Source organism: Sprattus sprattus, assembly GCF_963457725.1.
Source record: "Sprattus sprattus genome assembly, chromosome: 10".
Taxonomy (NCBI): Eukaryota; Metazoa; Chordata; class Actinopteri; order Clupeiformes; family Clupeidae; genus Sprattus; species Sprattus sprattus.
In genome coordinates this window covers 13398125-13420522 of record NC_137908.1, presented here as the reverse complement: position 1 = coordinate 13420522, position 22398 = coordinate 13398125, and the positions used below count along the sequence as shown (strand labels likewise).

The 22398-nt window shown below is 42.6% G+C and overlaps 3 protein-coding genes across 3 annotated transcripts in view; 1 reads left to right on the top strand and 2 right to left on the bottom strand.

The window, feature by feature from the left end:
- Positions 1–2822: 2822 nt before the first annotated feature.
- tsfm (Ts translation elongation factor, mitochondrial) lies at positions 2823–6681 on the bottom strand. Its single transcript, XM_080846506.1, has 6 exons — positions 6547–6681; positions 6154–6306; positions 5657–5785; positions 4235–4357; positions 3859–3940; positions 2823–3635 (listed from the first exon to the last, which is right to left on the bottom strand). Exons 1-6 carry the CDS (start codon positions 6610–6612, stop codon positions 3250–3252), a joined length of 939 nt encoding a protein of 312 aa, XP_080702632.1. The 5' UTR covers positions 6613–6681; the 3' UTR covers positions 2823–3249.
- A 1001-nt stretch (positions 6682–7682) lies between these two features.
- Positions 7683–10746, bottom strand: LOC308371031 (uncharacterized protein). Its single transcript, XM_080845814.1, has 6 exons — positions 10648–10746; positions 9897–10047; positions 9473–9740; positions 8777–8833; positions 8374–8527; positions 7683–8240 (listed from the first exon to the last, which is right to left on the bottom strand). Exons 3-6 carry the CDS (start codon positions 9644–9646, stop codon positions 8005–8007), a joined length of 621 nt encoding a protein of 206 aa, XP_080701940.1. The 5' UTR covers positions 9647–9740; positions 9897–10047; positions 10648–10746; the 3' UTR covers positions 7683–8004.
- A 3146-nt stretch (positions 10747–13892) lies between these two features.
- The window catches only part of endou (endonuclease, polyU-specific), a gene marked incomplete at both ends in the record, with an annotated part of 13696 nt that continues 5190 nt past the window's right edge, over positions 13893–22398 (top strand). Inside the window, 10 exon segments of the mRNA XM_080846056.1 lie at positions 13893–13950; positions 14325–14447; positions 17289–17444; positions 17977–18102; positions 18311–18479; positions 19045–19250; positions 19741–19854; positions 20092–20198; positions 20377–20519; positions 21102–21217. Of these exon segments, the coding sequence (XP_080702182.1) occupies positions 13893–13950; positions 14325–14447; positions 17289–17444; positions 17977–18102; positions 18311–18479; positions 19045–19250; positions 19741–19854; positions 20092–20198; positions 20377–20519; positions 21102–21217 (1318 nt within the window).

Below are 22398 nucleotides of genomic sequence, written 5' to 3'. Positions count from 1 at the left end.
ATTGCTCTTTACCTTTTGTGTGTGTGTGTGTGTGTGTATGTGTGTGTGTGTGTGTGTGTGTGTGTGTGTGTGTGTATGTGTGTGTGTGTGTGTGTGTGTGTGTGCGTGTGTGTTAAACCCAACACACAGTTTGTCCTGTCAAAGTCAATGTCTGTATGTAGAGGCCCTTTACCAGTGTTAGCCCACCAGTATACTTGGCCACAGCCACCCCTTACCTTCAGCTGGTCAGAGCAGACCCCTGCTGGTCTCTCGACTACAATGCTGGTCTCACCTTCACTTCCAGATAAAGGTCCTCCTGTGCCCCCCTATCCCTCTCATAATACACTCCACTGATGATGCAGACTGGAGCATCATGAGCCTTGTACTATCTGGAGCTTAGAGACCGCAACCCCAAAGTATTGCCATGGAGATCCTTCTAAGAAAAGGAAGAATGAAGTAAATCACTTAAAGATGAAGAAAAAATTTGAAGAACAAAATTTGCACTTTGAATTCAATTCAGTTCAATTTTATGTATTTATGAAGCTCCATTAAGAATGAGCGCCGCACAGAAGCCCAAAGCCCAATAGCAACCCCCAGACCAGGAAGATGAAGATGCTTTCCTGGCCAACGGTAGAAGCAAAAAAGCATTAAGGTGTGTGGTTCCAGGGAAGCACTTAATCCCCCCCATTCCCTCCCTGAGACTGAACAGTTCATGAACTAATTGTATAGCAGTGGTTCCCAAACAGTTCATGAACTAATTGTATAGCAGTGGTTCCCAAACAGTTCATGAACTAATTGTATAGCAGTGGTTCCCAAACAGTTCATGAACTAATTGTATAGCAGTGGTTCCCAAACATTTCATGGCAGGCCCCCATTAAAATACCTGCAATTTCTTAAAAGGTGTTTCTACAATTGAACATTTTTAAATTGTATTTTAATTTCATCAATCAGTTAACCTAAACTAACTAAATAGTTGATCGTTTTTTGGTTTTATTTGATCAGAACACAATTTATTTTACATCTCAATGGGTTATAAATCCATACAATGTTTGATTTTCAGCCTCCAGTGAATGGCCTTACGGGTGCCTCCCCATACTCTCTTCAGTATAACGCCTGTTATACCTCATTCATTTGGCCCGTGAACTGTTTCCCCTATCTGAACCTCAGCTTGTTTCCTTTGGAGAAACCCCAAGTGCACCTGATAACCCAGTATCTATTTTAAATGTACTTGAGCCTATGACATTTTGGGACATTTTGGGAACCACTGCTGGGAACACTACTTGGTTGACGTTCCCCTGATCGTGACTGGAGTAGCCAAGCACCACAGCATCCTTGGTAATATGTAAAGTCGCACTTAATTGACTCAAATGATGGCTTTCGTAAAACTCCCATTTGTTTGAAAAATGAAGGACAAAAGAGTCTGTGCTCACATTTGAAACGAGAATGACAGGTACAGGTTGCGTGTTATTTTGTGTTTACATTTACAGGTCAAACCACCTGAAACTTTACTAACTGAAGAAATCTTGTTTATGTGTGAATACTCATTATGTTACTCATGTTCTTTCTGTGTGTACATGCATATGTATTTAATAATGTGACTCGTGAAAAAGGGAAGTGTGCTCTTTTATCTTCCTATCCCAGTGTGTGTGTGTGTCCTCAGTAACCGTCAGTTAAAGAATGGTCAGTTATCGATACATGGTGTGGAAAACGAATGAGAAGAGTGTCTGTGTGTGTGTGTGTGTGTGTGTGTGTGCATGCATTGGAGAAATTTCTTATGAACATTTTATTTACTGTATTCACATCTGTCTGGTGCCATTCATCTGTTCAAAAAGCTGAAATAGTAGGGACAATTGTGTCTTTCAAAGACTATCTCTCTCTCACACTCACACACACACACACACACACACACACACACACACACAGTCCCCATGACCATATTTTTGTTTATTCCACCCGTTTTCAGTGGGGTATATCATGAGGATCATCAAGTTTCAGGGCTAGGTCTGATCAACATGATGCTGAGGTAGAAAGGAGAGACGTACGTGGATGGACAGTGTGTAACAGACGTAATCAGATCCCCTGAGCTCAGACTTGGCCAGACGAGACGTGCAGTAGCACTTTTGTGACACCTCCCTGGGAGAGGATGATTCTACAGTGCAGGATCTCTGTTTGCCAGATGACTTGAGTTGAGGGGGGAGTAACCTGTTAACTTCCCAAAGTGGGAGGGGTTTGTGTTATAACTCGGTGCAGTCGTTGGGGTATCTCAGTGGCCCTGTTTTGTGGAACCCACCTACCCACTCTCCATGACCTTATGGTTATTTGTAAACTTCGATTTAGTAGACTATTTTTAGTGATGAATCAGTGTTTCTGTTACCGTTCTTTGTTTGTCCATTTTATAATGCCATTACATGGATACTGATGCAGTTCAATGCATGTTCATTCATGAACATTTTGTTTATGTACAAACATCTGATTGAGCTGGGAAAAAAACAATAAAATGCAGTCAGTACCAGTACTGGTTTGTTTACTACAGATATAAGCTTTTAACTTTTTTAAGCAATACTTATTCTTTCTTAAGGAACGGTTGTACACACACTTACAGATATTTCTTAAGGAATACTGTCTTTGCACACGTATCAATCATACAACATTATCTATGTCGTATAACATACCAGTCTAATGTAAACACAGATGTTACCAATATCATAGTTGAATGGCATATACATATATATATTTGGTATGCTTTAATGAAGCATACCCAACAGTTCAACTGATGTTGCACGCACTGCACTAAGGGCATCACAAAAGAATGACCACTGAATACTCAAAACCCTTTATTTCATCATATGCATCAAATAAGTGGGGCTAAGGTCAGTAACCATCATGAGGCCTTGTTTGAACACAAAGGGTTGGGTTTGGACTGGTAAGGCTCCTTATTACGTTGCACAGTCTGTCTCATTAGAGCCATATCCTGATAGCCACAGACTCCAGAACAGATTTGGGCTTTGTTTCACTCAAACATGCTGTGACCACAACAATTAAAAAAGAGTGTTCAAAATGGTCTCTACCATTTAACGTGAAGGTCTCTCTTTCTCTGAAGTCTTCCTGATTTTTAATGGTTTGGGAACACAGTACGGGGCATGACCAGTTCCTGAGCCAGCTGATGTCAGGGGAAGTCGGTCAAATGTTATATATTGGCTATGTGAAGAACCCAGATCCTACCCACACTAGAGGCAGATGAGGCAGAGGCATCCATCTTTCTCTAGTTCCTCATTCGCTTCCCTCCCCACACTGGAAGCGTCCAAAGTCCAACACCTTGGCGTTCTGTTGCCGTAGAAACTGGGCCACAGTGAGGCTAGAGTCCCACAACAGTGTCTGGGGTAGGAGCCTGGTTTCTGATTGGCCAGTGGGCAGGTCGTTCATGTTGCCTAGCGCCACAGGCGCCTCACCCACCACGTGTTGTGCCAACTTCTTGCCTAGGGTTTCCGAGCCTTCAGAGGCCCCGCACTGGAACACCACCAGCGCCCCGTACTTTCCCATGGCCATGCCAATCTGAGCGGACGCTACCCCTCCGTGGACATACGAACCTATCTTCCAATCAGAAGGCACACTCAGACACAAGGCCCGCCTTACTGACATGTTTTCACCCAACCGTCCTGCATACAAGGACAGAGAAAGAGGGAGTAAGGAGAGAGATGGAAGGACAATTGGGAACTTAAGTACAGGGATTAATGCAAAGCCTGTACAAACAGTGCATGGTAAGAAGCATATCATAGAAGCCAATGGTGCACACTAATATGTGTCTCATAGAAGGAGATGGTGCACAGGCATTTCATGGGTTGGTATATATGAGATTGATTACAACAGCAGGAAGCTCACCAATGTACAAGGCCATCAGATCAGCCAGTGAGGAACCTCCAGACACCGTCAACTTTGCAAGTTCCTCTCCTTGTAGCATGCTCTGCATAAATGTGCAGAACAGAGAGAGAGAGAAGAAATAGGCAGAATTACCAAATATATAGTTAGACCCAGGGTGGAGATCAAGGTGAACATTAGACATATTGATGGGCAGTTCTACAATATATTAAGGCACAGTAATTTGATGAACACAGTTGAAGCACAGTGGTAGTCCGCTACAAAGCAGATGGATGAGGTGGAGGCCCAGGGTCAAAGCCAGTGCCAACTCCTGAGTGAGTGTGAGTGTGAGTGTGTGTTTGGGGCCGGGGGAGAAGAGTGTGTGTGGTAAAATGAGTACCTTCATATAGCCTCTCTGTGCTTGTGCTTTGGAATGGTGGTGTTCCATGGTGGCCAGAGTAACATCCTTCACTAGCTGGTGAAACTTATCATTTTTTGCCACAAAATCTGTTTCACAATTCACCTGCACACACACACACACAAAATATGTATTTATATTTATATCAAGAGAGAGATACATAGAAAGATGTAGATAGATTGCACACAAGAGGAGACAAAAAAAAATCATTCTGAGCATTGTGGTATGTTTGTATAAGCAGTGGTTAAATTGGGCCGGGGCTGTCCGGGGCGGAGCCCCGGCACATAAGCTGCCGGGTCTGGAGTTCTGCAAAGCAGATCTGCTGCGCAGCAGCTCCAGCGGATTTTGGCAATCTGCCTAGTCCATTCACAAGCAATGTTGTCCTACTCATTTACAACTTTTCCATTGCAAATCTATGTTGTTTTAAAACACAAATCTAAATAATGGTAGGGAAAGGCTGGCCTAGACATCTGGAGCAAGTTTGAGAAGTAGGCATATCGCGCACGAAACTTGCGCAGCAGCTCCTCCTCCGCGATCAGACAACACAACGTCAATCGGTCATCATCAGACATATCGTAGTAGACAGGTGAATGGCGAGGTAAGAGAAACAAAAGGTGCACGGTATTTTGAAAGAGGTCGATCATCACCAATAGGCTAATATCATTAGATATGGGCTTGCATTTTCATTAAGCAGGAAAAATTAACCTTAGACATGCAGGGATAGCCTGCTACTGGTGTGTCAACTCACAAGCGCTAGTTAAAAAGAACAATGCTGCTAATTCTAAATGATTTAGCAAGTAGTCTATGCGATCTCCGAATCACATTTCTCATTCCTAGCTGGATGAATTTCAAACTTATTTGTATCAATGAATCAGCTCTTAATGTGTCCTCATCAAACACACTCAAAATCTACAGAGTACATATTAAGCAACATATAAAAAATGCTGGAGTTGTTGGCTGCTTGCTTCACTGCTTGTGGATGGTTGCTCATCATCTGAATCTTCCTCCTGGCTATGCATTGGTCCTTGAACATACACTACTCACAAAAAGTTAGTGATATCTGGCTTTTGGGTGAGTAGTGTATTTTAGCATTGACCCTGTGAATATTTTTTTTAGAAAAGTAACCTACTAACAAATACTAATAATTGTATTAATATTGATTGATTCACATCCATATGAATGGATGACATGACAAACAAGTGATGGAAAATGGAAAGTATTTGTTAGTAGGTTACTTTTCACAAAGTTAACTTTAACGGTGATGTGTTTTTTGTTTAATTTGGCAACTTATTTACTGCATAATCCTCGAAAGATTTGTGAAATTTGCCCCTCCGGATCAGAGCCCCCCTACATAGAAAATCCCAATTTAACCCCTGTGTATAAGGTTGTCTAGTCTATACATACCTCCACCATGACTGCATTGCTGTCCTGCATGAGGAGGCCGATAAGTCCTTCCTTCGTCCGACGGCCCTCCAGTTTGTTGGCTTTACTCCAGCCTTCCTTTTGAGCCTGTTCATTTAGCCAGCTCTCTGCCTGCAACACAAGTTGTTACACAGGAATGTACATCCAGACATACACACTAGTTAACAACTATGGTGTGGAACTTGACTTGTAACTTAAGTCCTTAACGTCTCTGCTTTAGCTCAGTGGGCTAGCGTATGCCGTGGTTCGAATGTGAATTTTGGCTCAAAGCGTCATAGTCCCCCACTCATTTTAGCGAGCGCTAATTTCTAATAGGGGTCTGGAGTTCAGAGAGCTGATGTTCTTCCCCTTACTAGAAATTCCCCGGTCGTGCCATAACAGAGGTCATTGAAGTTATCACCCCTTTCGGCAGCAAACAAACCGTACGAGGAAGAAATTCACACGCGGAAGTAACAGTGGCTCAAAGAGATGCTCTTTACCTGTGTAATATCATTGTTGAATTTCTCGAGCGCGGCTTTGCAGTTGATGAAGGTATACCCTGTGCTCTTCCTCAGCTTCATTAGTAGAGCTTTTTCTACGGCCATACTTGCACATCCAGTATGAAGACACCTCAGGTGCTGCGACCCACATAGCTGTAGAAGATACGCCACTGTCAAAGCTCAACCGACATTGCCATACATATTTCACAAATGGTAAACCACAATATTGCTGTTGAAATACGTTACATGTGTGGGTTTACATGTCCACTGTCGCTCTGCTGTGGTAACGTTACTGATCTTACCTGACTAGCTACTTTCCTTGAAATGAATCATAGAATTTACAGTATTTCAGAATAAATAAACCCACAACCATGGATTAACATTTTGGCATACCTTGGTGAGTTCAGTTCCGAGGATGCGGACAGAACTGAATAAACCCACAGTGTATTTTATCAGCATTCTGATGCTGTTTGTTTTCTTACGAAAGCCGCAAAATCTCAAATGTCATTGAAAAGCACGTTGGCTACAGGTCGCAGAGAGGGTCTAATTTGCTTCGTTGGTGTCCCAAAGCTTTAGTTTACTCTGCCCTCTGCTGTTCTGGAGTCTCCGTTGTAGGGGATTGCGGCAATAGGGTCCGACTGCGTCCTGCGTCCTCCTGCCAAGACACGCCCCGTGTACAAAGACGCGCCCCTCGTGTAAAATACACGCCTATATACAACGACTGACCAATCTCAGCGTGATAACGTAATACGTAGGATTGTGATTTCCTACTGAAATCGGGGAGTAGTTTTACAACGTAGCACAGAGACGGGTAAAAAATAACGAAATATTTGTCCTTGTACTGTTGAGTACGGTGTCACAATGACAATGGGATTTCCACTGAAGTTTACCCCGTCCTTCCTTAGTCTGATGTTGGAGTTTATTTGTAAGCAACTTTATTGGAGCTCCAGCAGTTGTCTTGTTGAGCAACAACATCGTTAACTATTCTGTTACGAAGCTGTTGCGTTTTTGTCAAAACCTACAAAACGTAGTGATCTTTGCCATACAGCTACACAGCCTGCCACACCATAGGTACACAGAATAGGGTTTCAATATTTCAGTTAACTACTGTAAGTCCAGATATTGCCTGGTGTTTGTAGGCTACGGGAGGGAGTCAATTTACTGTAACAGTGGAGTTAAAAAGTTAGTGTAACATTTTGCTCATGGGCAGTGTCATTTAAATTCTGGCTCTTAATATTCACAAAAATATTGATTGGAATTTATTCTGAAAATGTCAGGCTGACCAAAGAGTAATGAAGAGAAACCGAATTTGCATTTACTGATAACTGTGATGTCAAATGCATATACTTGGCTTTAGAGAGGTACAAAGTAAATTACTTAAAGGATACAAGCCTTAGAATTGTACATTTTCGCACCTATTCCACTTGTATTGTTTACAGACAATACTTATGCATACGATAGGGAATTCTTAGTAAGGGAAACATGACTCAGGCCATAAGGGTAGGCTACATTTTTTTATTATACAGAAAGGGAAGGTCATTACACAAAGCATTTAAAGTAAATAAAAAAGTAAATACAAAATATGTGCAATAACATTAAGGGATAAAATTATTATTAAAAATGGGAAACACAAGAGGCATTGACAGGTATAAGTTAGCACAAAAAAAAGTACAAAATAAAGGGGACGGAGAAGAGGGCCCCCAGAATTGAGACCCAGTGGCAGAGCAGATGTGTGTGTGTGTGTGGGGGGGGGGGGTGGCGCAGCCAAACATCTCGCAGGGGCCCCTTCTACAATATTTCGTGGGCCGAGAGAGAGAGAGAGAGAGAGAGAGAGAGAGAGACCCTTTTTACTCATTTATATCCCACTCCCCCCCCATCATTCAGGTGGCAATCCCAACTACAATAGCCGGGAAAGTAGTCAGTTGCATAAAAGCCCTGGAGGACTCCCCGCTGGCCGTTCCCCCTGTAGCCAGGCCCGCTGTCTTTGTACAGTTGGCGGCATTGCAGATTGCGGCACTCAGAAATGGCCAATGCCGTTCGGTACCTCTCCCGGTGGCTTGGAGCCAATCTGCTCCATTTCACCACACCTAAAATCCGATGAGCAGTGTCAGTTTAGATGCCTACACACATTTCTCTACAGCCACACTTTTTGGGCATTTTTATGGCATGTCAACATCTGATGCAACAGCTCTGTAAATGCAGTATTATTTAATAACTTACTGTCTAGCCAGTTGTAATGGGCCTCCTCATACAACTGTGGCTGGCAGACAACGGCGTTCATCTTTTGGCAGGTCATAGCCAGCCGCAGGATGGCGGAATAACCATCTTCCAATACCACCATGAGAAAAATCTCTCTCATCACTTCCTCCGGCAACTGTGGAAACAAACAGGTGGCAGTTTGTCAAAGGGTGAAGAGCTGGTGGGGGAATGCAAACAGGCTTTGCAAAGTTCTGCACTAGGGTTTTGGAATTCAATATCATAGGCACTGAAAGCAGTGAAACAGGTGCTTAGCAGTGTATGTATGATCAGGGCCTTTCAGTCATGTTCTGCCATGTTTGAAAAGAACAGCATATCCAAAAAGCTTTCAAATATGGTACAGTCTATGGCAGTTATTGTGACATACCTCCAAAATTCCAACCTCCTGGTCGTCAGGCCAGCGTTTTTTGAAAGGTGTAGGTGCCTATCACACACACACACACACACACACACACACACACACACACACACACACACACACACACACACACACACACACACACACACACAGTGCAGTAAATGAATATGCTGGTACACAAATTTACACTCGCTCAGACACATTCACTCAACACACACAGCGTAAAACATTAACATACTGATACAGACATGTACAACACACACGTCCTACACACGTCCTACATACATGTCCATGGATTCATTATTGATCGTTCACTATTAATTTGAAAGGGCTGCGAGTTGTTTTTTAAATATTGTCCATTCATTTTCCCTTGTTGTTCTCAGAAAACGCTCTAAAGATTTGTTATTGTGTTGCTCTGTAATCATATAAGCTACTTGTGTAGACCAAAATGGTGTTGAGGATGTTGCCAAAACAATTTAATAAAAACATAAATATTATTTTTGTTTTAAGTTTGGTGTAAACAAATCCTCCAGTTGCATCCCAGAGGCACTTGTTGTTTGGGTCATATCATGCCTACACACGTCCTACACACGTCCTACACACGTCCTACACACGTCCTACACTTTGTCGGAGAGCCTTCCCAGATGAGTTACAGCTGTAATATCTGCAATAGCTGCAAAAGATGTGTATATAAAGTAATATTACAGCAATAGGCCTTGAGATGGAGGTGGCGGGTGCGTGGCTGGCATTGGGCTCGGCGTGCTGAGGCCTTGAGATGGAGGTGGCAGGTGCGTGGCTGGCATTGGGCTCGGCGTGCTGAGGCCTTGAGATGGAGGTGGTGTCCTCATGCCAGGGCAGGTCTGCAGGTGCTTTATGCATGAAGTTTTGCTGCCAGTAATGGTTGAGCACACACTGTGGTAGTGTGGAGATTTTGTGTTGGCACAGTTGTGTTGGCACCTATAGATTTTGTAGCCTTCCAAAAAGGAACAGAAAAGTAAATTAGAAAATATTAACTGTTAGTATTCCTTGTTCACTACATCACAAGCTAATTGATATGTTATGAGTTTGATAAAAGTATAAAGAACATAGAATATAAAACATTAGTGACATGCATTTAACTTTCAATTACCATTGTGAGATATGGCTGCTCTGTCATGTGTTTGAACATGTGCAACCATGGCTGGGTAATCGCCAACTTTTCTTCAAACTTGGCACCCGTAAGAATCTCCCAACCGCACTGGCTGCATCAGAGATCCATGTTTGCAAACAGTTGGATGGATCTGAAAAGACAAAAAGCAATTTCTGCTGCACAAACAATTCAACCAGATTTACAGTTTAAGTCAGCTCTTAGGCATCCAATGTGTAATTAACTAAACCAACCCTATAGATATATGCAAGTGTATACAATGTAAGCGCAGGTGTGACATAGATGCTGTAACATGGCTCACACAAACAGACAGATCTTCCTCAGGCATCTTTGATCTAATCAAGTCCTTTGCAAGCAGTGTGCAGATCCTTTCCCGCTCCTACTAGCGGCTAACCACAGTCTTGGGATGACAACTTCAAATCGGTAACACGGCGAAATGATGATAGTCAAATCAATACAAACCACTGAGAGTATATTGCGACAAAACAAACACGGCATCAAACGCGGTACTTAACAATTAAATAGGTAACATGAAAAGCAACAACTGTTAAGCTTAAGCAATATCAACATAAAGGAAAAGTTAGCAGAGACATCCCAAAAACGCAGCCAATTTGTGGTTGGATTGACGACACATTATTACGCTGTGAGTGTAGCCTACATGAAAATGTAAAGTAGAACTACACCAAGAACAATGACAGTATACGATCTCTGACTGATAATGCAGTCCACTTACCAAATCAATCGAGGCAATCATCATTATGCTGTCTAACTGCTGTTGACCAGTTCGTTAAATCTCCGGACTAGTTTCGACAAGAGAAGAGATCCGCAAATGTCAAATAGATTATGGCTCTGCACGAGGCTATGTGTGACGCCAGACGCCGTCGTGAATCAGACCAATCAGGGCCGACTAAATACACGCCCTCCTTACAATACACGCCTCCTCAAAATACACGCCCCCGTCTTGCAGGACGCAGTCGGACCCTACTCGATTGCGGTGAAGCCATCCAGCCATTCCTTCGTCCTTATTTTCTATGCACTGCCACTGTAGACGATTTTACAGAAATCGTTTTTATAATCACCTCTAGAATGATTAGAACACCTGACAGATCTTATTAACCTTTTTGCCTCCAAAACATGATTTAATTTCATAATGTTCATGAAACATGCAGATGGTTGCTCTGAGCACAACAAATATCAGATGATGTGAGTCCAACTGTTTTTATCCACTTTTAACTTTAACTTTAATATTTGGTATGTCCACCTTTTGCAGCAATTACAGCAGCCCAGCTCTCTGGCATAGTGTCAATATATTTCTTAAGAACTTCAATACTAACCTCAATACTAATATCCCATGCCTTCTGCAACTTGAGCTAAAGGCTTTCTTTTGAATGTACAATAGATCTGTCCAGTTTATTTTCCAACTCGCCCCAAATTTGCTTGATGGGGTTGAGGCCCGGACTTTGAAAGGGCCAGTCCATAATTTTCAGTGTTCCAGCAGATTACCTCTGTTTTAGGTAGTTCCGGCAACAGAAGAATGTTTAGGGTCAGTCCTCTTGGAAAATAAATCCAGCCCCAATAAGACGACTCCCAGATGGTACTCTGTGCCTCACCAGAATGTTGTGGTATACCTTCTTATCCATGATGCCATACATTTTCACTAAGACACCTGTTCCTAAGGCTGAAATGGCACCCCACACAATAATACCCCCTCCGTGTTTAACTGTTGGCAAGAGACACTTATTTTTATATCTCTCCCCCTCCCTCTGTCGTACATACACTCTTTGCTTGTTGCCAAACTGTCCACAACACTTCATACCAATCTTCCTTTGTTCATTTTTTGTGTTCTTTTACAAATTTAAGGTGTCACCGTTTCATATTTTTCTCTTTAAATAATGGTTTCTTTGCTGCTATTCTTTGCTGCTCTTCTGCCTGCTATTCTGCTATTCTAGTACTTCTTATCCCAGTTTCCAACGCACAGTTCTTGAAGACACTGTTGCACCATTAGTCATTGTGGTGTTGATCTTGTCACGCAGTTCTTGCAAGGTCTGTCTTTGGTCCTTAAGACTGAGAAGTTTGAGATGCTTCACTTCACTCCACACTGTCTTAAAGTTTATTTTTTTCGACCTCTCCCCTTTCGGTTCTGGTGTGAATTGGTGGCATCATGGCGGTCTAAAGTGTACTTACAGTGCTTAGACTGCAGCTCAAGCCCTTGGCTATGTGGCAGTAGCTCAAGCCAGCATCAAAAAGGGCCTTTATTCGAGCCCGTTGCACACTTGTTAGCTCCTTCCTTCATCTTAGCCACGTTCAAAGAGCAACATGTGCTTCAAGACTACTTCTAGAGGCTTTGAAATTATACCAATTGTTGGCTTTGCCTCAGTGACAAAACCCTGATGTTAACAATCACTTAATGAGCAGGATAGGCCTTGTACATTCAAAGGAATCACACAACTGTGTCCTAAGACTCTTGCATCACCATGAATTTAACCACGATCACACCTGACCTGACAATGATTACACAAGTAATTTGGCTTCTTCTGTGAGGGAACATGATTGTGCACAAGATTAGTCCATTAGCATTCTATCGTTAGAATCATGTCTTTTTATACTAGAGCAAGTTTATTTATACAGCATATTTCATACACAGAGGCAATTCAATGTGAATCCAAATTAAGAATTGAAAAAATACATCAATAAAGGATACAAATATTAAATATATACAATGAAAAACGGTATATACTGTATAATGAAAAGAAAGTTCACAGTACATAAAGAAGTAATTCAAATTACAAAGATATAAATGATAAGCAATATAATTACATTAGCAGTAAAGTGCAATAAGAACAGAGTGCAAGTATAGAGCTCAATCATGGGCAAATAAAAAGAGGAATGTGTTTAACCTGGATCAAATAATTGCTACATTTGGGGCACATCTCAAATCTTCTGGTAGTTTGTTCTAGGTGCACGCAGCATAACAATGAAATGCCACTTCTGTTTGATTTGGAATCTGGGCTCTACTAGCTAATCTGAGTCCACGGATCAAAGAGCCTACTTGGTTTATTTTCTTTAAATACATCAGAGATATATTCTGGGCAAAAACGATTCAGTGACATTTAGACTAGCAGCACTTTCGAAATATTTTCTGTAACTAACTGGAAAGATTGTAAAACTGGAGTAATGTGCTTAAAGATTCCTGATGACCAAAATGCAGATTTAGAAAGGTTCTATCTAAAAAGGGGCACACACACACACACACACACACACACACTGGCTGACAAAATTACCTTTATTATAAAAATCAGCAGTTGATGAGTTGGAAATAGCTCCACATGCTATATTCAAAATGACACTATTATTACAACTGCATTTTAGTCATTTGAGAGATTTGACAGTCACACAACCACTATTACACATATTACACTTTTATAGCTTTCCAGACTGATAAACCAGACTGAGCGAGAAGCTTTTCTCTGGGACATTGTCTTTAGTTAAGTATAGTCTAAAGCATACATTACATGGCACAATCACTTCCTTTTCCTCAGCTATACCTATACCACCTCTTTAAAGAAGAACGTTTGTACACTTTCTACCAGAGACCCATGGAAGTTGCCAAGCCTTATCAGTGTCTCTGAATGTGATATGAGTACTATCCCATCTCAACAGATGTATTTTTCCCAAAACATTCAACAATCATTAACATAAACCTGTGGTGACTGAGAGCGAACATTCTTATTTTCATGCTTTCTTTCTCATCGTTTATTTATTTATTGCCCAAAAGTTTTCCATTCATTCCACCCTTGCCAGAAAAATGGATGCTTAGTACCAGTGCCAACTGCATTCACCTGATGTGTACCTGAGTGGCTGTGTGGGACTGCAGGAGGAGCTACTGTTTGTGTTATGATGGTATATAGCTGTGTGTGGGGCCTCATATTCTCTCAGGCTGCTCTTTTGGGTATTAAGAGGCGCCATCAATAAATCACCATGAAGATCATTCTGCTTCTCTCTCTTGCTGTTGTCCTGCTCTCCAAGGGATACGCTAGTGGGTATTGAAATTGATGTAATATATATATATATATATATATATATATATATATATATATGTATATATATTGAAATGTAATGTTTGGGGTTTTTTATATGTATTTAAGTTGGGCTCATTAATATGTTTATCATCGTCTGTTTAATTTCGCACAGCTTGGCCATTTGGTGTACTTTTAAAGTTGTGTTTTTTCTTTTGTTTCATGAAACACAAACTGTATATCTCATGACATTGTCCAGCAAAAGGCCTTTAATGCATAATATGAGACATCTTCTCAATCTTCTCATGAAGAGGACTCTGCTTTGAAGATGACTGAATACATGGAAAGACCCAGGAGCAGTTTAGGTCACACTCAGTCTGTTTCTCATCCTCAGACTCTTTGGACTCCTGCCAGGGTCGCTGTGGTTATGGAACTGATCCAGGATACACCTGCCAGTGTAACTCTGCCTGTGAGCGCTTTGGCGACTGTTGCAATGATTACCTGACCATCTGCAGAGGTGAGGCCTGCTTGTGCGTGCTTGTGCGTGCGTGTGTGTGTGCGTGCGTGCGTGCGTGTGCGTGTGTGTGCGTGTGAAGGAACTGTAGGGTGATGTGGTTTGGGGAGAGTAAATGCCCTCTATGGGCCTTGTGGAGATTATTAATGGAAAAAAATTACAGACCTTTGATTTTAAGTGTGTTTAGGTCTAGAATAAATATTTGGAGCTCACTTTCCACATTTGACCTTTGACCTTTATTTTGGGGTACCGTCATTTATAAATGACTACGGCCCATTAGGGTAAAAAAAAGGAACATTTTCCTAATGTAAAATACCATTGATAAAAACACAGAGGCATATATATATTTTTTATACATTTTAATGAAAAACACTTAAGTTCATATCATAAATCATCTCAAAATTCATCATTTAAAATCAATTATGAGATGACTTTTTCCTTTATATGGAATGATCTGCTCATCGACACAGAGATGTTCACTAGGTGGGATGCTTTGCATTCTCTCAAGTGTATAGGTAAGAAAAGGTCTGACCTTAAAAAGTGGGTCATAGCCCCAGCAAGCAAGCCTCCACGGGACCCATGCAGGCAGGCTGTGGGCACTGTGGGCTAGGGCCAGCCCACACCAATCCTACACAGGCCCGGTGTGGGCTTGCCCAAGCGGGGCCCGCAGCTTTGGGTTCACTGCGGGCTGTCACCGGATAGCCCAACAACAGATTCTAGAGTCTAAGCTGCCCAGAAAACCCATGCTGGGCCTGTGCGGGCTGCCACATATGGGCCCCCTTAGGGCTGGCACCAGGGCCCTTTGAGGGCCGCCCACGCAGGGCCCCTGAGCTTTTGCTCATTGGCAAAATGCTGGCCCCTCAGTGCTGGCCCTGCGTGGGCAGCCCTAACATAGCCCACAGCAAGCAAGCCTCCAGAGGCCCTGGAGTGGCACAAGGGCCCTTGAGGGCTACCCACACAGGGCCCTTTGAGGGCTGCCCACACAGGGCCCTTTGAGGGCTGCCTACACAGGGCCCCTTGAGGGCTGCCCACACAGGTATCTTTGAGGGCTGCCTACACAGGGCCCTTTGCGGGCTGCCTACACAGGGCCCTTTGAGGGCTGCCAACACAGGTCTCTTTGAGGGCTGCCTACACAGGGCCCTTTGAGGGCTGCCCACACAGGTCTCTTTGAGGGCTGCCTACACAGGACCCCTGAGCTTTTGCTCATTGGCAAAATGCTGGCCCCTCAGTGATGGGCTAGGCCCACACAGAGCCTGCACTCATTTTTTGCTCGTTTATTTATTATATCATCCTCATCCTGTTCTTCCTCACCACTCTCAGCATCACTGCTTCTGTCATTTTGTACTCTAACTACCTCATCCTCATCACAGCTTGACTGACTTTCTTCACTTCCCTCAGGAATTGGCAATGCTGTCCCTCTCACCTTTCCATAAAACTTAGAATCCTGAGAAAGACATACAGTATGTGTAAATGTGTGTATACTGTCTGATAGTGTATCTAAACAATTGGAAACTATACTGAGCAATTGCGTAAATTCCTATCCCCTTATAGGACTTTGTTAGTTATACATGACATGAACTTTTTCAAGGTTTTACACAAATATTTCAACATATCTCTACATAAAATTGCAAAAACAATAAGAAAACAGTTTAGGCCACCAAGAAATATTTTTTTGGTTGGTGTGTTTTATGTCATATTGCTTAAAAACTGAACTTACCATCGTGCTCTTCCGGCATGTGACTCACATGTGCTCTCCTCTGCTATACTTCCTTATAGCAACAAATATCACCAAGATATGTAACAACTTTTGATTTTATTGGTTGAAGGGGATGTCATGTGACACATTTTTAGGTAATATTATTGGTCAAAGGTTTAGGTGTTTTTTTAAAAGCAGTTTTTCTTAGCGTCATTTATAAATGACAAGTCCCTTCAGGGTTAGGTGAGCAGACAGAGTCTCGGTCAGAAGACTCAAACGGCAAGGAGTGGAGTGGGGAAATGAGGCAAGGGAGAAGGCAGGTTGGATGCACCACCAGTAGTTTATTTCCTTTTTTTGTTCTTGATAATTGTTTTCCGTGTGCTGCATTCAGAGACATAAACAAAGAAGTAATACAATTACAATTAAATAAAAAAAAAATTGAGTGGTCAATTTAACAACAAAGAACAATAATGTACAAATACACAATCCATAAGTAAACAGTAAAGCAACAAACAAGCAACAATCATGTGAGAATACTCAATCCCCAACTAAGCAGCAAAAGCAACCAATAAGCAACAAACAATAGCTCCTGGCACATGTCTGGGAACAAAGGGATTAGGGCAACAGAGCACATACCACACAGCCAACACAAAAGGCATACAAGTTAAACATTCAAAATGATGAATTGAACACTCACGTTAACCTCGATAACGCACAATTCAGGGTAGTGGATATAGGTAAAGGAGACAGGAATCTGCTGGAGTACTGGCAGGGAGTGCAAAAATGGTGAACTGCTAGGTGAACAAACAATTTATAGACTCCACCCGCTTAGCCAGCAGGTGGAAGTTGGAAATTGCTCAGCAGATTCACCATAGTCCAAGAAATTCAGTTCGGCAGATTTACCATAGTCTGAGAAATGAAAAGAAAGAATCCAGGTTCCAGGGAGTCTTTTCAGTGTGTGTTTGTGTGTGTGTGTGTGTATGTGTGTGTGTGTGTGTGTGTGTGTGTGTGTGTGTTTGTGTGTGTGTCTGTGCCAGAGTGTGTGTGTGTGTGTGTGTGTGTGTGTGTGTGTGTGTGTGTGTGTGTGTGTGTGTGTGTGTTTGTGTGTGTGTGTGTGTGTGTGTGTGTGTGTGTGTGTGTGTGAACAGTCCTCCCCATGTTTTGTGTAAATTCTTCTGCAGGTTCCTTGTCCTGTGATGGCCGTTGTGGTGAGAAGTACAACTCCCAGAACAGCTGCCACTGCAACACTGAGTGTGGCAGACACAACAACTGCTGCAGCGACTTCAAAGACCTCTGTACATCAGGTGAGTTAAATGACTCAATACATTAAAGGCAACCAGTGCAACATTAGAGGCTTGAGACTCGAAAAATAAACATTCAATTTCTAGTCTTTTTTACACGTAGTAAGTTTCAATAACTCCATACCATTACATATTGACATTCAAGGAGCAAAGATGAGATGTCGTTGTGTGGTGAGAACTGTTAGAAAATCACACTGCCAGCGCCGCCTGTGGGGAGAGGCTATTTTTTTCCAAATCTTTATTCATTTTGATGCCCTAATGTTGCACTGGGTGCCATTAAGAGCATACTTACCAATTCTCAAGTCAGTCATGACATGGAGTAAAATGGCTGAGTTCAAATTAAATCACTTTCTTAGAGTAAAATGAAAATGCTCCACTGTCAGAGAGTAAGACAGAGATTGAGCTGGAATATAGAACTAAATTCAATTGATACAAATGATGCTTCCTCAGTAATGTAATGATCCCCATCTTTGTTGCCTTTACAGCTACAGTCTATAATAATAATGTCACATGTATTGTGCTTATTCTTCTGTAGGTTCCTTGTCTTGCAAAGGTCGTTGTGGTGAGAAGTATAATTCCCAGAACAAATGCCACTGCAACACTCAGTGCGGCAATCACAACAACTGCTGCGGCGACTTCAAAGATTTGTGTGGAGATGGGGGTGAGATGGGGGCAAGGCAGGGAGAGGTTACTGCAGTTGACAAAGCAGTATACGGTGTACTTACATTCGTTAAAGGGGATTTTCAAACTCATGTATGTGTGTGTGTGTGTGTGTGTGTGTGTGTGTGTGTGTGTGTGTGTGTGTGTGTGTGTGTGTGTGTGTGTGTGTGTGTGTGTGTGTTTGTGTGTGTGAATAGGAGATTCTGGAGGTTCTGGAGGATCAGGTAGTGTGATTTCAGACAGCGAGATTGCTGCTCTCTCAGAGGTCCTCTACGCTCTAGACTCCAACAAAGCCACCATGTCAGAGGTGATCCTGGACCGTCAGGCTCTCGTGCACGACTCCCAGACCAGCTCTCAGAAGGACCTCTCCCCTAACAAGTACCAGACAAAGACCATCACCATCGCCACACCATCATCAACACCAACACCAACACCAACACCATCATCTTCACTATCACCAACACCAACACCAACACCAACACCAACACCAACACCATCATCAACACCAACACCAACATCATCATCAACACCAACACCACACCAGCCAAACACCAACATCATCATCAGTATCCACGTCACCATCTCCATACCAATCACTATCAGACAAGTGTGTGACTAGTAGTGTGTATAATAAAGTATAATTAATGACTTATCTCCATGCCAACGAATCAAAGAGGAATTAAGGGAGATTAAGCCCCCCTTATTAAGGGGTGTTACATGGTTTTAGGAGAGTAATGTATCTTTTAACTGTAATTCTAAGGGATTTTAAGGACTTTGTGTTGCGTAATGGTTGTAGAAAACAACATAATTCTCTTGACCTCTTCACCAAATACTGTGTGCATATCCTCTCAGTTACTTCTTCCTATCCGTTCTTTCCTCTGCCTTTCAAACGTGCGCCACCCAACTATATCTGTTCTGCTTCTCATTACATCCCAACCTCCAGGCTGTTCCAGTTTGTGGATGAGGCGTCTCTATTCTCCAAGCCCTCCTATGCTGCCTTTGTCTCTCTGCTGGACAACTACAACCGGAACACAGGCACGACAGAGAACTTCAGCCCCCTTCAGCTGGAGGAGCAGGAACGCTTTCTCAACGAGAGCATCAGCAACACGGAGCTGGGCCAGGAGCTCTATGGCTTCCTCTATACCAAAGGTACTGCACTGCATGTCCTGATCAAAATAAATTCTGCCTTTACTCAGTGCCATTCAGTCCAATAAAATTATATACAATTCAATGTCATTCTAGTCCATTCAAGTAGCTATCACAATAACAAAGAATACAAAGTAGCCAACATGAGAGCACTTATTACTAGCATCAATGTCCAAGCGTTATAACAAGCTTGCTACCATCGCTAACGAGATGTCTTACTAGTGGCTAAACTTAGCGGAACTTTCCTAACACAGTCAAATATCAAGCAAGTGCAACGACAAAGCAAGACACCAAAGAAGTTACTGAATAGTCCAACAGAAAGTAGCCCCCTACCTTGCGGCTCCAGAAACTCCATAGTGTCACTTTAAGTCAGTTTAGTTCATTTTCATATAATAATATTGCACAATTAAGAATTAACTTTGTCTCAAACTGTTTTACTTGTCTCAGAGTGAGTAATGTTTGTGGACTGTACTCTGAATGCTGTCTGTGGCAGGTGTGTACAAGTCTGAGGAGGAGTTTAAGTATGATCTGAAGATGATGTGGTTTGGACTGTACACACGCTCCAGTGGCAAGATGGACTCCAGTGGCTTTGAGCACATCTTCGCAGGTCAGTGACTCAGATTCAGTAAAAGTTTAAACTTACAGTCCAGAAAATAAAGTTAACTATGAGAGCAGGCTGGAAACATTAGCCTATGAAGCATGATTTGCACTTTCTTTCTTATTATCTTATCTTTCTTGTTATTTAATATAGATAACAATGTTACACAGTCCATTTTTTCTCTCTCTCTTGTTCTTTGTGTATGTAACATACACACACTGTGTGTGTACCTGTGTGGGTGATCAGGGGAAATAAAAAAAGGCAAGATCTCCGGATTCCACAACTGGCTGCAGTTCTACCTGCTGGAGAAGCAGAACTTACTTAACTACTATAGCCACAGCTTCGACGGCCCTGTGAGTATAACCAACACCACACAAGCCACCACGTACTCTTATATCGACAACTAACTTTTAAAAACAGTCCTCAACCAGTCTGAGTTCATTTGCCTTTGGCTAGTTTATCATATGCTTGAAAATCAGGCCACTGCTATTTGACCAAAGTTCTGACAAAATATTTGTCCTCTCTCTACAGTGGCAGACCTACCCTGATGTGCTGGGGATGCAGTTTAAGTGGGATGGTTACTTCAAGCAGGTGGGCTCGGCCATCATTGGTTGCAGCCCTGAGTTCGACCTGGCCATGTACAGCCTCTGCTACATAACCCGACCTGGCAAACAGTGAGTGATTTGTGTGTGTGTGTATGGTGTATGGGCTCTTTGGTGTGGCGGTCAGAGAGCATGTTTGGCACCCCGTAGACCCGGGTTCGGGTCTGGGTGGGCTGACAATGCTCTCCCTTCGCTACAAATGGTGTCAGAAGTGGGATGCCCTGCTGTGAGGTAATCGGAAGCGCAACCATGAACATTGTGTGAGGAACCCCCAGGAATGATGACCCCGTGTGAAGGACCCCATGGTTGGGTGAAGCACTTGTGTGTGTGGGGTGCTCTGGATGGGAGAAGCATGATTGGTGTATGCATGATGAATGCCTGTGTGTGTGAAATGTGGTTGCGCTTCCCGAAGGTGAGGGTAGTGTGGCGATTTGATCGTCCCTACAGGTGAATATGCTCTCTGGCTGCCGTGCAATTGAGCCGGGCTCTTTGGTGTGGCGATCAGAGCTCATGTTAGGCGCCCCGTCGACCCGGGTTCGCATCCCGGTGGGGTGACCATGCTCTCCCTTCGCTACAGTATGGATGTGTGTGTGGTGTGTGTGAGTGTGTGTGTGTTTGTGTGGTAGTTCATCCTGTACATGTGTATTTTCTTAGGTGTAAGCTGAGCCTGGGCGGCAAGCCCCTGATTATTCAGACGTACACCTGGGACAACTCCTCCTATGGCAACGGCAAGAAGTACATTGGCTCCGCCTTCCCTGCCACACCCAGGAACTAAGGGATGTGATTGATCCCCTGGCCATAAACACACACACATAAAGACATAAATAAATAAAAAACAAAGGCCTCCTCTAATACAGTGTATCCCTGAGTGGGCCATTTCTTGCAGTTGCAGTATGATAAAGATATATTGGTTACAATACAGTTCTCTATCTCTGAACAGAAATTCATCTTCTCTTCTCCATTAAGCAGACTAAAGGAGTGGACTGGTTCGTGGTTTATTGACTGTGTATCGGACTGATTTTGGAGTTATTAATGTAAAACCCCTCTTGGGTCATTTGGATCATTTAAAGTAACACTTTGCAACAATTTGACACTTATTGAGCAACTAGTTTTGGTACCATCCTCAAATTCATTTTGATAGCATATGGTCATGTGATGGCAGATAAACACCTGTGTCCTTCCTACTAGCCATCCAGGATATGTTTCCTGACTGGATCACCTTTCAAAACTAGAAGAAAAGCTTCCACAGCATGACATTTCCAGCTTTACTGCCAAAAGACACCAGTTAGTGTGTTGGCAAGCTTCTATCAGTGACACTTGGGCTGTTGCTGGTGTGTGCAAGGATTTTGTATTCCTTTTAGGTAGTTAGCGTGCTAGCTTTTGAACAGAACTCTTTATTGCTGCTTTAAATGGATCCAGATCCAGATCATCCTGAAATTTTAATGGGGATGTCCCAGGACCAAGATCCACCTCTTGTGAAAGATCAGAAAGATCCGCCCAGTAGTTTCTGAGAAATCTTGTCCACAGACAGACGGACAAATAAATAAATTAACGGACCCGATCGCATAACCTCTTTGCTGGAGGTAATTATATGACTGTATTGTGATGTTACACATCAATGCTGGTGCAAATTAATTATTAAAATTACCATCAGCAGTTGATGAGTTGAAAATAGCTCCACATGCTATATAAAAAATTACACTATTATTAAAACGGCATTAATTACTGATGAGTTATAGAAATTGTATTAATTGTGTATAGGTTGTCATATTTTTTTTTTTATAAACAGACGCACACGCACACGCACACGCACACGCACACGCACACACACACACAAACACACACACACACACACACACACACACACACACAGTCAGATTAAGTTTAGTCTAAGCATACATTACATGGCGCAATCACTTCCTTTTCCTCAGCTATACCTATACCACCTCTT

Bases quoted from the DNA above. Each gene is read 5' to 3' on its own strand.
- tsfm (XM_080846506.1), bottom strand. From the start codon at position 6,612: ATGCTGATAAAATACACTGTGGGTTTATTCAGTTCTGTCCGCATCCTC. The intron at 6,307-6,546 runs GTATGCCAAAAT...TATCTTCTACAG, and splicing joins TCGGAACTGAACTCACCAAG to CTATGTGGGTCGCAGCACCT. The intron at 3,636-3,858 runs GTGAGCTTCCTG...CCTTGTATGCAG, and splicing joins TCTGATGGCCTTGTACATTG to GACGGTTGGGTGAAAACATG.
- LOC308371031 (XM_080845814.1), bottom strand. From the start codon at position 9,646: ATGCATAAAGCACCTGCAGACCTGCCCTGGCATGAGGACACCACCTCC. The intron at 8,834-9,472 runs GTAATATTACTT...TGTGTGTGATAG, and splicing joins CCATCTCAAGGCCTATTGCT to GCACCTACACCTTTCAAAAA. The intron at 8,241-8,373 runs GTAAGTTATTAA...ATCGGATTTTAG, and splicing joins CCATTACAACTGGCTAGACA to GTGTGGTGAAATGGAGCAGA.